Source organism: Pan paniscus, chromosome 18, assembly GCF_029289425.2.
Source record: "Pan paniscus chromosome 18, NHGRI_mPanPan1-v2.0_pri, whole genome shotgun sequence".
NCBI lineage: Eukaryota > Metazoa > Chordata > Mammalia > Primates > Hominidae > Pan > Pan paniscus.
The window spans coordinates 7,176,349-7,191,644 of record NC_073267.2 but is presented as its reverse complement, the minus strand read 5'-3'; the positions used below and the strand labels follow the sequence as shown (position 1 = coordinate 7,191,644).

The following is a 15,296-nucleotide window of genomic DNA, read 5'->3' as shown; positions in this document are numbered from 1 at the left end:
ACCACAGCTGTTTTAAGTATTCGGCGGTACTTAAGATACCTGATCTGGAAGAAGAATTGTAAAAAGATGAGTTCAGAACTCTCAATGTTAAACACCGCACGAAAGCTATCTCCCAATCGCAGCTTCCACTGGACCCAATCTGAAAGTCGCCATAACTTGGAAAACCACTCAAACTCCTTTCATGCGATTTTATAGCAGATCTGAAACTGTTTAGCTGCACCAGGCCGGGCGATAAGTGAGAAGAGGAAGCCCTGTCTGTGTTTATAACCTCTGACAAATGGGCTCTCTTCTCCTCTTGACAGATTCTCCCCTTGACTGATCCATCAGCCTCTCCTCTCATCACCTGAATCTCAGTCTTTATAATAGTATTGAAATTCAGATGGATTTTACACCACAAATAAAAATGAATTTAAATGCTTCAGTGCCCCAGCAGAAACACCGGTACTGTAAATGTCAAACGCATCAGGTTTTGTGAGGCCATACAGCCGCTCCAAGTGATGGGTTACCTCCCGTCACCTTTGCTAAATCTGCATTAGCTCCATAACGTTCACCTGCAGGAGGAAAACAAAAACAAAAACAAAAAAACCTGTGCTCCTGCTTCCTATTAAAGGGTGAAAAACTCCACCATCCCTTAGGATCTCCCTAGGACACCCTCTGAGAGAGTTTAAGCAATGGCCAGAAACCATCCAAGCAGGTACATTCATAGGGGCTCTGCTAATTAGCGGGCTTGGAAGTGAAAGAAAAACATAAAGCCACACTCCAATACACATTATGAATTTCCCCATAAACAGCCAGGCAAGGTTTTCCAAATGGCAATTAGTTTCCTGTCAGCCTGAGAGAAAATAGGCGTCTGGGATAAAGAAAAATAGAAAAACAGGAGAGGATAAAAATTCTTTTATTCTATGAAGAGTCTCAGATCGAGCCCAGACTGTGTGCAGATAAAGAAGAATGATTTTATTGCTCTACATCAAGATGAGGGCTCTCGGCCGGGTGTGGTGGCTCATGCCTGTAATCCCAGCACTTTGGGAGGCTGAAGCAGGCGGATCACGAGGTCAGGAGTTCAAGATCATCCTGGCCAACATGGTAAAACCCCACCTCTACTAAGAATACAAAAATTAGCCAGGCAGGAGGCTGAGGCAGGAGAATCGCTTGAACCCGGGAGGCGGAGGTTGCAATGAGCTGAGATCACGATCACACCACTGCAATCCAGATTTGAGACAGAGGGAGAATGTTTAAAAAAAAAAAAAAATGAAGGCTCTCTTCCACTCTTGAAATTCACCGTTTATCTTCTATCATGATATCTGGTCTACGATTCAGTGGGAAAATCATTCATCTCAAGATAATCGGCCCCATTGAAAGGAAGAGAATGGGAATGAGGCACAATTTGGAGAGGCCCCGTAGGACTCCATGGAAAACCTAAGATTTTGTCTTTTCTAAAATTCTTCTATCAAGAAGATATTCAACAATATACATAGCTATAGATCGAGGTACACAAATATATCCATATATATGGAATATCTGGAAACGAAGTAGACAGAAAGCTGGGGGAGGTGAAAGAAAAATAAAAAATAATAAAAAATAAAGTGATTCTTGAGAAGCCATCACATCCTATAGGGGTTCTGTGAAGCTCCCTTAACTAAAGTAAAATAAAATAAAATAAAATGAAATGAAATAAAATAAAATAAAATAAAATAAAAAGAGCTTTAAAGAAAGCACCACCAGTTCTCTTTCAGAGCTCTCAACAGTAGTAAAAATCCACATAGGCCAAGAGGGTGCCGCTTCAGAGACAGGTTTACTTATTATTTTGGCACCTCTGCCATCTCTTGTCACTTCAATTGCACTTTATCAAATTACTGATTTTGCCAGAAGCATTTGGGTTAAATGGAGAGGGACATGCACACACACACGTGCATGAGCAACTGTCATCACTCCAGTGGTGAAATTTCCTAAACTACACATCAGTGTGGCAGAGGCACCAGAGTGCACTCCCAGAACCTGATGGCGATCACTCTGGCTGCCGCAGCCAATGGCTCCCTGTGTGGCCTCACACCATATCACCAAGCAGAGAGGGAGGGGGATGGAGCTCTTCTGCTGGGGTGAGGGGCACGCCACCCCTCAGGGATCATTAGCGTTTGCTTCTTGACTTTTCAATTAAGAGAAATGTCTCCCATATATAAAGCAACTTCCTAAAACCTCACTCCCAACGTCTTCTTAACAATTGTTAGAAACAGAGAAACTATAGCGTAAGTATAAGATTCACTGTATTACTGGGAATTTGAAGGAAGGAAAAAGAAGGAAGGAAGAAGGGAGGAAGGAAGGCGAGAAAGTGGGAAGGAAAGGAGGAGAGAAAAAGGGAAGGAGGAAAAGAGGAGAGGGGAGGAGAGGAAAGGGGAGGAGAGGAGAGGAAAGGGGAGGAGAGGAGAGGAAAGGGGAGGAGAGGAGAGGAAAGGGGAGGAGAGGAGAGGAAAGGGGAGGAGAGGAGAGGAAAGGGGAGGAGAGGAGAGGAAAGGGGAGGAGAGGAAAGGGGAGGAGAGGAAAAGGGAGGAGAGGAGAGGAAAGGGGAGGAGAGGAGAGGAAAGGGGAAGAGAGGAGAGGAAAGGGGAGGAGAGGAAAGGGGAGGAGAGGAAAGGGGAGGAGAGGAGAGGAAAGGGGAGGAGAGGAGAGGAAAGGGGAGGAGAGGAAAGGGGAGGAGAGGAGAGGAAAGGGGAAGAGAGGAGAGGAAAGGGGAGGAGAGGAGAGGAAAGGGGAAGAGAGGAGAGGAAAAGGGAGGGGAGGAGAGGGGAGGAGAGGGGAGGAGAGGGGAGGAGAGGGGAGGAGAGGGGAGGAGAGGGGAGGAGAGGGGAGGAGAGGAGAGGAAAGGTGAGGAGAGGAGAGTTGAGGGGAGGAGAGGAGAGGAGAGGAGTTACCTTGTTTAAAAGACTCTTTTTTTAAAAAAAGTCCTTAGAGAGTAAGACATTGAGAATTTTAACTGGGCATTATTTTTTCTTATCACTAAGATGCATCACCAATTAACTGCAACAAACCTTGGAAATTTATCTATCAGTCATATGAGGTCAAGTTTAGAAAAAAATGGGAAAACTCATCAGAAACAAGGCTTCATTTGACATTATTGACTCAATCCAACAATTTATGAAAAAACTAGAAGTGTGTGTGTGTGTGTGTGTGTGTATCTATTTTCCCCTTTCTTGGGAAGAGCTGAAATCACATATGAACAGTATGACCATTAATGATTTTTCCCACCAAGATGCATCACAGAGTAGCCAGAAACCAGGGCAGTTGCCATCATCATGATGTCTTAACCAAAGGCAGTTCGCATAGGTGGAGTGGAGCTTGGGTGGCTCTCCTTGCCCAGAGCTTACCCTGGCTGCTTATTTACCTTGTGCGTGATGGAGCTCAGGTTGTTCTAACAGCATCAGTTCCTATATTATCTTTCAAGCACTATTGGCAATTAAATTTTTAAAAAAGATACCGGACAAAACATGCTGATGAATTCCATAAGAGTCCAAGGGAAATGCAAATGACCTTTGGAAGCAGGTTGGGGAACATGCTTTCTAAACACTCTGACATGAGCAGAATGATTCTGCTGGGCAGAACATTGGTAGAAGACTTTGGACACACGCTTCACCTAAGCAGCAATTCCATCTGTCCAACTCACTAAATGCACACATGCATATACCAGCATGCAAACACATGGTGAATGCAAACATGAATTGAAATTCCTTTGCCAGCAAACTAGAGCAACACAAAACTGCAAGCTGGGATCACGCAGATTGAATTGAACTTACTGTATCATTATTCTTCCCAATGTGAGGAGATTAACACTCCCTAAAATAATGTGTGGCAACTGCTTTTTATTTAAAAGCAAATTTTTGTTTTGAGAAGTCCTCCACCACCTTATTAATCAGCAGACATGCCCAAGTCATCATACAATCAGAGCTGAAAACCTCTGCTTGAAATAATAACCCATTTGACAATAATGGTACACTTGAAAGAAGAAACATCTTTCAAACTTGTGGAACGATGTCAAAAGTAGCCAGGAGGCATGTACTCTTAACTTGCTTATTTGACCTCTTTGGATCCAAGGCATACACAGGGTAAAATCTAATCTCCTCGGATGTGCTTTGCTGCAGAAATGTCTGTGAACTCTTGTCAATAAAAAGAGACTGTGAAAATATTAACAAACAATTGTCTAACGGTTGCTTTTCCTGAGGGGATTCACATTAAGTGTAGCAAAGAAGATAAATGGGTGAAGGGACTCTAAATATGTAGAAAATGGCATTGCCCCCTCCCCCCTTAATCTCAGATAGGACGCTGTTGCTCATATGAATGTGTTGTGATGGAAATTGAGGGCGAGCTCTTTTTTTTTTTTTTGAAACGGAGGCTTATTTTGTCACTCAGGCTGGAGTGCGCTGGTGCAATTTTGGCTCACTGCAGTCTCCACCTCCAAGGATCAAGTGATTCTCCTGCCTCAGCCTCCCAAGTAGCTGGGATTACAGGCGCGTGCCACCACACCCAGCTAACTTTTCTATTTTTAGTAGATACGGGGTTTCCCCATGTTGGCCAGGTTGGTCTCTAACTCCTGACCTCAGATGATCCACCCACCTCTGCCTCCCAAAGTGTTGGGATTATAGGCATGGGCCACCACACCTGGCCGTGAGCTCTTTTTCAAGTGTATGAGTCAGATATATAGGGACACACCCTGGGAAGCCTAATATTATATATTCTATAATGTAAGTAATAATATAATTAATAATTATACATATGATACACACAATGAACGTCAACATCAATATTCAAGTTCAATGTGACAAGTGTTAAAGTATTTTCCTGAAAAGAAGGTTATGACTGAAACAGAAATCAGCACCACATTTTTTGTAAAATATTACAATATGCACTCCTCATGAAGCCATCAGAAGTAACACAGATTGTAAAGGAGTAAAATGACAAGCATTTTAAAGTCTGATTGTCTTTAAATATGTAATAGACCATGAATCACCTACAAACCATCATCGAGAGGGGCATGCCTTAAACACCTGGGTTCAATTCACAGACTTCTTGTTTTGTTTGCAACCCTAAAAATGAAAAATATTGACTCACCTTTCTGTCTTCTATTTCCACGCAGGTATTGCAGTCTGCTTTGATATCCTGAGAAGAGAAGAAAAGAAAGGAAAGTGAGAGAAAGAACAGTAGTCAGACTTATGGTCAGAGAACATTCAGTGGTGTTGTTGAAATGCCCTTTAAAATAATAAAGAGCTCATGCTCCTAATTGTTCTTCCTCGAGTCATTGCTCTTTATAGTGCTTTTTAGAGGTATATGCTGCGGTGTTTGCATTAGAGACATATGTATCTCATAAGTAAGTTTTATTACATGCAGATGTGGAATGTAGGCAAAGGCTATGGATCAGAGGTCATAGCAAAGAGGAACTGATGGCTCATAAAATAATCTGCCCTCCATACAATTGTTCACATCAGCAGAGACTGCCTTTAATATCTCTCCCATTCAAAATTTAGGATAGTCAGATATGTCTCACTTCAACACGAATTATCAGGATCTATTTTTTATCCTTCCAACCATCCAACCATCCATCCATTCATCTCCTCTCCATTCATTCATTGGTCCTCTACCCATCCATTCATCCACCCAACCAGCCATGCCCATTGATCTAATCATCCATTCATCCTGCATCCTTCCCCTATCCATCCACCCATCTATCCATTCATTGACCCACCCACCCTTCCTCTATCCATCCATCCATCCATCCATCCATCCATCCATCCATCCTTCATCCATCCTCTATCCATCAATCATCTACTCACTCGCCCATCCACCCAAATTCATCTTTTTATCCATTCATCCATCCAGCCATCCACACAGCCATCCCCATCTATCCAATCATCCATCTATCCTGCATCCTTCTCCCATTCATCCGTCTACTCATCCATCCATCCACCCACATATCCATCCATCCACCCATTCATCTACCCACCCATCCATCCATCTATCCATCCTCTATCCACTCATCTATTCATCCATCCTTCCTTCCTTCATCTACCCTCCATTCATCCCTCCACCCACCCATTCATCCATCCATCCATTCATCCATCCATCCACCCATCCATCTACCATTCCACTCATCCAATCATTCATATTTATTGCAGACCTATGATTTTCTGCATTTTTTTCTTGTTGTCCTGGTACGAAAAGGTGAAACAAACATAATTCCTACCCTCAGGGAACTCATTAATTAGACAAAATGACAGACACAGTCCCACAAGCAATAGTGGCATTAATTTATTCAAATGGAAGATATTTATTTAGCAACTCTTGGCTGCTAGACCTTGCACTAGGCATGGAGGACTCAACAATGTAGAAGACACATGGCAGGCCCGCCCTGGTGATGCTTACATTCTTCTGGACAAGACAAGCATTAAACAATGCATATCACTTAATGGTATTCCAGAAAGAATATGTACTATGAAGAAAAATAAACCAAGGAGAAGGGGGTGGGAAATACTGAGGGTAGGGGAATACGATGTTGATTTTTTTGAAAAAGTGGCAATTGAGAAAAGGCTTGAAGGAAGTTAGGGGGATGAGCCAAGTAGCCCACTGGGGAAGAGAACATCCCAGGCAAACGAAGAGCAAGTTCAAAGCCCCAAGGCGGAAATGCATTGGAAAGAGCCAAGCAAGAGGAAGGAGGCCACTGTGGTTAGAGGGAAGTAAGAGAGGAAAATAAAGGGGAATGAGATCACAGGAAGATGTTTACTTTATTTTGAGATCAGTGAGAAACCACTCAGAGTTTTATTACCTTATTGTGATAAAATACAATATCATTAACAATTTTACCATTGTAGGTGCACAGTTCTGGGGCATTACCCATTCAAACTGTTGTGCAACCATCACCACCCTCCATCTCCAGAATTTTTTCATTTTCCCACCTGTACCCATTAAACAATAACTCTTCACTTCCCCTCCCAGAGCCCCTGAAAACCACCTTCTGCTTTCTGTCTCTGTGGATTTTGCTACTCTAGACTCCTCTCATTGTATAAGTCGGCTAGGAATGCCATAAAAAATATTACAGACTAGGTGACTTCAACGACTGAAATTTATTTTCTTAGAGTTCTATGGGTGGAAGTTCAAGGTCAAGGCTCTCTCAGGGTTCCTGGTGAGGTCCCTCTTCCTGGCTTGTAGATGCCTCCTTCTCATGGTGCCTCACATAGCTGCTGCTCTATACTTTCTGAGAGAGAGAGAAAGGGAGACAGACCCATGGCTTTTTTTTTTCTTTCCTGAGACGGAGTCTAGCTCTGTCGCCAGACTGGAGTGCAGTGGCGAGATCTTGGCTCACTGCAACCTCCATCTCCCAGGTTCAAGTGATTCTTCTGCCTCAGCCTCCCGAGTAGCTGGGACTACAGGCACGCACCACAACCCCCAACTAATTTTGTATTTTTAGTAGAGACGGGATTTCACCATATTGGCCAGGATGCTCTCGATCTCTTGACCTAGTGATCTGCCCGCCTCGCCCTCCCAAAGTGCTGGGATTACAGGTGTGAACCACCGTAAGGTGTGGCCATCTTTCTTTTAAGGCCACCAATCCTATTGGATTAAGACCCCACCCTTATGACATCATTTAACCTGAATTACCTCCCTAAAGGCCTAATCTCCAAAACACAGTCACATTGGAAGTTACGACTTCACTATATGAATTTTAGAGTCATACAATTGAGGACTTCACACTTGCATAAGTGCAATCATACAACATTTGTCCTTCTGTGCCTGGCTTATTTCACTTAGCATAATGTCTTCAAGGTTCATCCATGTGGTAGCATGTGTTAGAATTTCATTCTTATTAAGGATGAATAACATTGCATTGTATGGAGAGACCAAATTTGGTTTATCCATTCATAAGCGCCATCTGTGGATAGATATTTGGGCTGTTTCCACCTTTCGGCTATTGTGAATGATGCTGCTATGAACATGGGTGTGTACGTATCTATTCAACTCCCTGCTTTCAATTCTTTTGTGCGTATGCCCAGAAGTGAGATTGCCAAACCCCATGGTAATTCAATGTTTCATTTTTTGAGGAACCACCGTACCGTTTTCCACAGCAGGTGCACCATTTTACATCCCCACTAACAGTGCGCAAGTGTTCCAATCTGTCCACATCCTCATGGGCACTTGTGGGTTTCACTCAGGCATTATGAAGAGAGGACAGGCATGATCTGACTTCTATTTTAACAGAACCGGCAGTCAGGGGTTACAAATTTAAGTAGGGAGAAAAATTTGGGGGCTACCACAGGAGTCCAGGTGTGAGATGATGGTGGATGGATAAGGGTGTGGCAGGGGAAGGGGAGAGAAGTAGTCAGAGGCCAGATAAAATCAATGGGACATTTTTAAAGAAAGGATACAGCTTGGGAGAGAAAGATGGTGACCTGGGGCCGTTGCAAGGTCTGTAGCCTGGCCATGCTCTCCATGGAGGCAGGGAGGGTATGGGTGTGCAGGGTTGTGTAGGCGGTTACAAACATTAGGGGTTCCAGGCTGGATGTGGTGGCTCACGCCTGCAATCCCAGCACTCAGGGAGACTGACGCGGGTGGATCACCTGAGGTCAGGAGTTTGAGATCAGCCTGGCTAATATGGTGAAACTCCATCTCCACTAAACATACAAAATTAGCTGGGCGTGTTGGTGCACACCTGTAATCCCAGCTACTCAGGAGGCTGAGACAAGAGAATCACTTGAACCGGGAAGGCGGAGGTTGCAGTAAGCCGGGATCATGCCATTGCACTTCAGCCTGGGCAACGTAGTGAGACTCTGTTTCCAAAAAACAACCAACCAACCAATTAAACAAACAAAAAACATTAGGGACTCCATTTTGGTTAAGTCTGTAGAAATGTTGATTTTCTCACCAAGAGGCAGTGGGGTTTTCTCTGTGGATGCATCATTAGGAAAGGTTAATATGAGAAGCTGGTGATTTATTAGTAAACACAGCAAATTCTAGGTCCCTTTGAATCCAGAGTGGAACAAAAAGAGACAATATCATAAGGTGAAGACTCGTATAGCAAATATCTTGTTTTATGTAGAACAGACTGTTTTCCTATCAGTCAAGTGGGACTGAACCGGTGAGCAATGATTAAATACCTCTTTCGTGCCAGGAACTGTGCTTGGTGTTTTTCGTACTGCCTCTAAATTACCAACATTCGACAAAGTGGGTATTCCTTAGTTACTCTGTGGCATGATAATTGTGATTAGCCATTAGGTAACTCATACTGAATCACACAATGAGGGAGCTTAAATCTGTAACCAGAAGTGATCCCTAATCAGGTGCTTTCCCTTTCCTCCAGGTAATTTTATTTTCCTCAAGGTGGTTTGGTCAGTCCACATAATTTATCCACAGGTTTCATTCTTTTCCTTGCTATGGGAAGAAGGGGTTATTCACAGCAAAAAAAGAAAAAATAAATAAAAATAAAACCAAGCAACCAAACAAAAAAACCTGGAGAAGCAAGGGACATGTGCTTCTCAAAGTGAGACTCTCCAACCAGCAGCATCAGCTGCTGTTAAAAATGCATATTCTTACAGTTATTACAAAAAACGGTGTGGAGGCTTCTCAAAAAATTAAAAACAGATCTACTGTATGATCCAGCAATCCCACTACTGCAGATTCACTCAAAGGAAATGAAATCCATATGTCAAAGAGATCTCTGCACTTCCTTCTTCATTGCAGCATTATTCACAATAGCCAAGATAGGGAATCAAACTGAATACCCCATGTTTATAGCAGCACAATTCAGAGTTGCAAAAACATGGAACCAGCCCAAATGCCCATCAATCCACAAGTAGATAAAAGAAAGTGTGGTATATTGGAATACTATACATATGAATACAATATATAATATACTATACATTTATAACAGAAAACTTTCCCAATATACATGCATATACTTACATATATATAATGGAATACTATATATTATATATACATATGTAATAAAATACTTCCCCAAAATATATAATGGAATACTACTGAGCCATAAAAATGAATGAAATAATGGCATTCACAGCAACCTGGATGGAACTGCAGACCATCATTCTAAGTGAAACAAGTCACGAATGGAAAACAAAACATTGCATGTTCTCATTCATAAGTGGGAGCTAAGCGATGAGGAAGCAAAGGCATAAGAATGGTACAGTGGACTTTGGGGACTCAGGTGAAAGGGTGGGGGAGTGGTGAGGGATAAAAGATTACACATTGGGTACGGTGTACAGTGCTTGGGTGATGGGTGCATTAAAATCTCAGAAACCACCACTGAAGAACTTGTTCATGTAATCAAACACCACCTGTTCCCCAGAAACCTACTGAAATAAAACAAAAAGCAAAAAACTAAGTGTCCATCAAGGAAGAACCACATAAAGCAAATGTGGTATATATACACAACAGAATACCATTTCAGCCTTAATAAAGAAGGAAAGCCTGTCACTGTGATGACATGGATGAACCTGGAGAACATTATGTTAAGTTGAATGAGCCAGTTACAGAAAGACAAATACTGCATGAAACAAATACAAAAAATATACTAAAAAGTACAATGGTGGTTACCAGGGGCTGGCAGGAACTACCCTCACTACCAGGGGGTTTGCTGGGCAGACATGGGCCTCAAGACATAAAATTTCAGTGAGACAGGAGGAATAAGTTCAAATATTATACAACATGGTGACTACAGTTAACAACATGTTGTAATCTTGAAAATTGCTAAGAAAGTAGATGTTATGTGTTCTAACCACAAAAAAATGACGATGTGAGGTAATGTATATGATATTGGCTCTATTTAGCCATTCCACAATGTACACACATTCCAAACATCATGTTGTACATGATAAATATATATAACTTTTGTCAGTTTACATAAATAAGCAAAGAAAAATACCCAGATTCTCAGGCTGTATTTTCTGTAGAAAATGCCATTGAGAAATGAGGTGAGAAAAAGCAGCTCTCTGTCTGCTTCTGCCCGTTCTGACCAGGTGATGCATTTCCTTTCTCTCCTGAAGTGAAAAATATGAGGTTTGCACGGAAGAGCCCTCAGTTACTGAATCCAAAATTTAAAGGGTAAGGGCCCGTCGATGCATGCTACCAAGCCCTCCAGGGGATGTGGCAGTGGACTGAAGGCTGAAGGGTGGGAGGACAGGGCTGCGGGTAATTCCAGTTCTGGCATTAGACTCCTGGCATTAGACTCACGGCACTAGACTCTTAAAGCAGGGTGTTACTATTTAATAACCATGCGGTCCTTCAGCAAGTTTCCCTCATCCGCACATAAGGGGAGTATGAGGAACTTCCTACTCAACGTGGAGTCTGCACCCCAGCAAGTACGATGCCCCTGGGAGCCGGTTAAAATGCATCATGCCTATAATCCCAGCACTTTCGGAGGCCGAGTCCAGAGGATTGTTTGAGTCCAGGAGTTCAAGACCAGCCTGGAAACCTTAGGGAGACAGTGTCTCTACAAAAAAAAAAAAAATAATAAAGAAGAATAAAATTAGCTAGGTGGGGTGGTATGCACCTGTGGTCCCAGCTTCTTGGGAAGCTGAAATCGAAGGATCACTTGAAGCCAGGTGCAGTGGCTCATGCCTGTAATCCCAGCACTTTGGGAGGCCAAGGAAGGTGGATCACTTGAGGCCAGGAGTTTGAGACCTGTCTGGGCAAGAAGATGAAACCCCTGTCTCTACTAAAAATACAAAAATTAGCTGGGCATGGTGGCACACACGTGTAATTCCAGCTACTAGATAGGCTGAGGCACGAGAATCACTTAAACCCTGTAGACTGATGCTGCAGTAAGCCGAGATTGCACCACTACACTCCAGACTGGGCAACAAAGAACAAGACTCTGTTTCAAAACAAAGAGAAGGGGATCACTTATCCCTAGGCAGTCAAGGCTGCAGTGAGCTAAGATTGTACCACTGCATTCCAACCTAGTGACAGAGCAAGATCCCATCCTTAAAAAAAAATGCAACACATCACACCTCATCCCAGATACATTGAATCGGAATCAACATTTTTAACACGTAGTATGATGGACTGAATGTATGTGTCCCCCCTAAAATTCATATGTCATAGCTCTAACCCTCAGTGTGGCTGTATTTGGAGATGGGAACTCTAAGGAAGTGATTAAGGTTAAATGAGGTCCTAAGAATGAGTGCCCTTGGCTGGGTGTGGTGGCTCATGCCTATAAGCCCATCACTTTGGGAGTCTAAGGCAGGTGTATCACTTGAGGGCAGGGGCTCAAGACCAACGTGGCCAACAAGGTGAAACCCCATTGGATTTCAATATAATAGAAAAATTAGCCAGGCATGGTGGTGGGCACCTATAATCCCAGCTACTTGGGAGGGTGAGGCAGGAGAATCATTTCAACCCGGGAGGCGGAGGTTGCAGCGAACCCCGAGATCATGTCACTGCACTAGAGCCTGGGCAACAGAGCAAGATTCCATCTCAAAAATAAAATAAAATAAAGAAAGAATTAGTATCCTTTTAAGAAGAGACACCAGAGACCTCATTCATTCTCATTCATTCTCTCTCTCTCTCTCTCTCTCTCATAGCCTAAGCCCAGGAATGTCCAAATGAGGACCCAGTGAGAATGACTGACTACAAGCCAGGAAGAAGGCGCTCATCAGAACCTTACAATGCTGGCACCTTGATCTTGAATATCCAGACACAAGAACTATGACAAAGTAAATGTTCTATTCAGAAGCTATCCAGTCTATGGCAGTTTGTTAGGGTAGCCCAGGCTGACTAAGACAAGGTTCCCAGACGACCTGTAAGGCCCAGTCCTAGGATGTGGGATCATGTGTACACGCGGTATCTTCCTTTTCTCACCCTGTCTCCTAAATTAATGGCTGAAGTCTCTGACTGACTTCGGACACTGAGTCAGGAACAACATCCCTTACTCTTACTAAAAACTCTCCTTGAATTTGTCTGCTAAGAAACCTAAACAGAAACGGGAGATTAACTCAATATGAGAGTGATGAAAATCACAGATGACTTTTAAACCTAGAAAATACCACTGAGAAACGAGGTGAGGAAAAGCAGCTGTCTGTCTGCTTTTGCCCGTTCTGACCAGGTGAAATAAGCATTTCCTTTCTCTCCTTGAGTGAAAATATGTTAAGTTTGCCAGGAAGAGTTCATATCCGATTATGATTTACCCACACAGAAGTGGCAGGTGTTAGTCAACGAACTAACGAAATCAATAAACCAAAGGCAGATTTTTGTTCTTAATCTGCCACCGAGGACCCACGCAAGCGACAGAAAAGAGCCATCTGGCAGAATCAGAGCTCTTGCCATTTCCCTAAGATTATTCAATTTATTCTTGTCAGGATTAATTTACTAAACCCATGCTGGATTTTTTTATTTAGATGATATTGTTGGTTTGTCATCTGCTGCAGATCTATGCGGGAGGCGCCCCAGGGGACTGCATTTGCTTCTGAACAATGCTGGACTCAAATTGGAAAAATGTCACTTTGGCGAGAACAAATTATTGTTCGGATCACTCTGCCTAGAGCCGGTGTCTCTGGATGGGTTCCGACCTGACCTTTTCTGAACCAGACTCGTCAAGTAAGTACTTCAGCCCCACTCGACCACTTCGCTTGGAAAACAGCTCAACTACTTAAGTGTTAAGTATGAATTTTGAGCTGTGGACTCATCACCAAGCAATCAATTTCCCGACAGAAGGCAGCCCTTCTACTTTTTGTAGCCGGGAAACCCTGAACAGCGGAGGCTCACTTGCTGGCGACAGATGGGATTCCACACAGATAGCAGAATCACACTGCTAGGGTTTATCCTACCGGACTCAACCACACCAGTTTTGGAACTCTGCACAAGGAGGCCGACTTTGCTTAGCCTCACTTTCCCTATTTGTAAGAGAAGCATATTAACAATCATGGTTGCCTCGTTTGTGGCTAGGCATATCCAATACACGCCATGGTCTTAGCATATGGCAAGTTATCAGTAAATGTCAGCTGTCCTTGATGACATCTTCCAACAGGCTTTGTGAAACCTGGTTCTGAGTGAAGCACTGAGAACTTAAAAACATGCCTATTTTTAAAGTTTTCTCTTCCAAGGCCTCTAGGTTCTTTGAGATTTTAGACTTCAAAGCACTCGTGTGTCCGTTCTTTTCAGAAGCAGTTCTCTCTCCCGAGAGAGACGTCTTTTCTTCTACACTTGGTGTGTTGGTTGCTTTTGATAATTTTTGTAGGTCAGGGTTGTTCATGCCCACAATGCAAGGATGCCAGCATCCCGGATCCCTTACCAGCAGCATTCCCAGCTCTGAAGTATCTGGCACTTAAAGGTTCCCGAGAAAATGTGGAGAGAAACACCGGACAACGAAGCTCCTGAGACCTCAGAGGATTTAGAAGTGAGTAGCCAGCACTGGGTTCAACAGCAGCCCCCCAAAAGATATGCTCAAGCCGACTAGTCCCTAGTGCCTGTGAATGTGACCTTGTTTGCAAATGGAGTCTGTGCAGACATAATTAAGGATCTTGAAATGAGAAAATTCTGTATTATCTGGGTGGGTTCTAAATCCAGTAACAAGTATCCTTTTAAGAGACAGAAGAGAAAGCCATGTGAAGACAGGTGGGGATTAGAGAGATGCTGCTGCAAGTCATGTGACACGCAGCTACCAGACACTGGAAGAGGCAAAGATGAATTTTCCCCAGAACCTTTGCTGGGAGAGCCGTCCTGCTCACACTTTCAACTTGGATGTAGAGCCTCCAGAGCTGTCAGAGAATATATTTCAGTTGTTTTAAGCACCTAGATTGTGATGATTTGCTACGGAAGTCATAGAAAATAAATACAGAGGATCAAGGAGCTCTTTGTGCTGATCTCTCTTGCATGATGCTTGGCTACTTAATACTGAAAAAAGGTAACTGTGGTCCAGAGGCCACCTCCACTTAGTCTAAGCTCTAGGGGACAAGGAAAATCTCCTAAAAAGGAATCCCAGGGCAATCATAGGCTGCTGTGCTCCAGGGCCCAGGTGTTACCACAATACAGCCCCTGAAAACCTCTAAATTGATTATTGCAGTCATTCACTCTGGAAGAGCAATGGAAAAAAAAGACCAGGATGCTTAGACTTGTCATGAGAAGCTAAGTAAGGATCATACATCCTGGGCACAGCATTGTCCTCCTGGACTCAAATACAAAGTCCCAGAGAGCTTTTCATAGGAAATACAGGAGAGCTTAAGCCACCTCTCAGGAGTGTGGGGAGACACAGTCAAAGGTTCATCTGACAAGCCCAAATCGGCTTATGATCAACTGAGAAATTGATT

The 15,296-nt window shown here is 43.2% G+C and overlaps 1 protein-coding gene across 23 annotated transcripts in view; it reads right to left on the bottom strand.

The window, feature by feature from the left end:
- The window catches only part of RBFOX1 (RNA binding fox-1 homolog 1), a 2,479,284-nt gene that overhangs the window by 1,054,926 nt on the left and 1,409,062 nt on the right, over window positions 1–15,296 (bottom strand). For all 23 annotated transcript variants that reach the window (XM_063598326.1, XM_063598327.1, XM_063598325.1 and 20 more), the window contains one exon: window positions 5,098–5,145. In XM_063598326.1, the coding sequence (XP_063454396.1) occupies window positions 5,098–5,145 (48 nt within the window). The remainder of the gene's footprint in view (window positions 1–5,097; window positions 5,146–15,296) is intronic.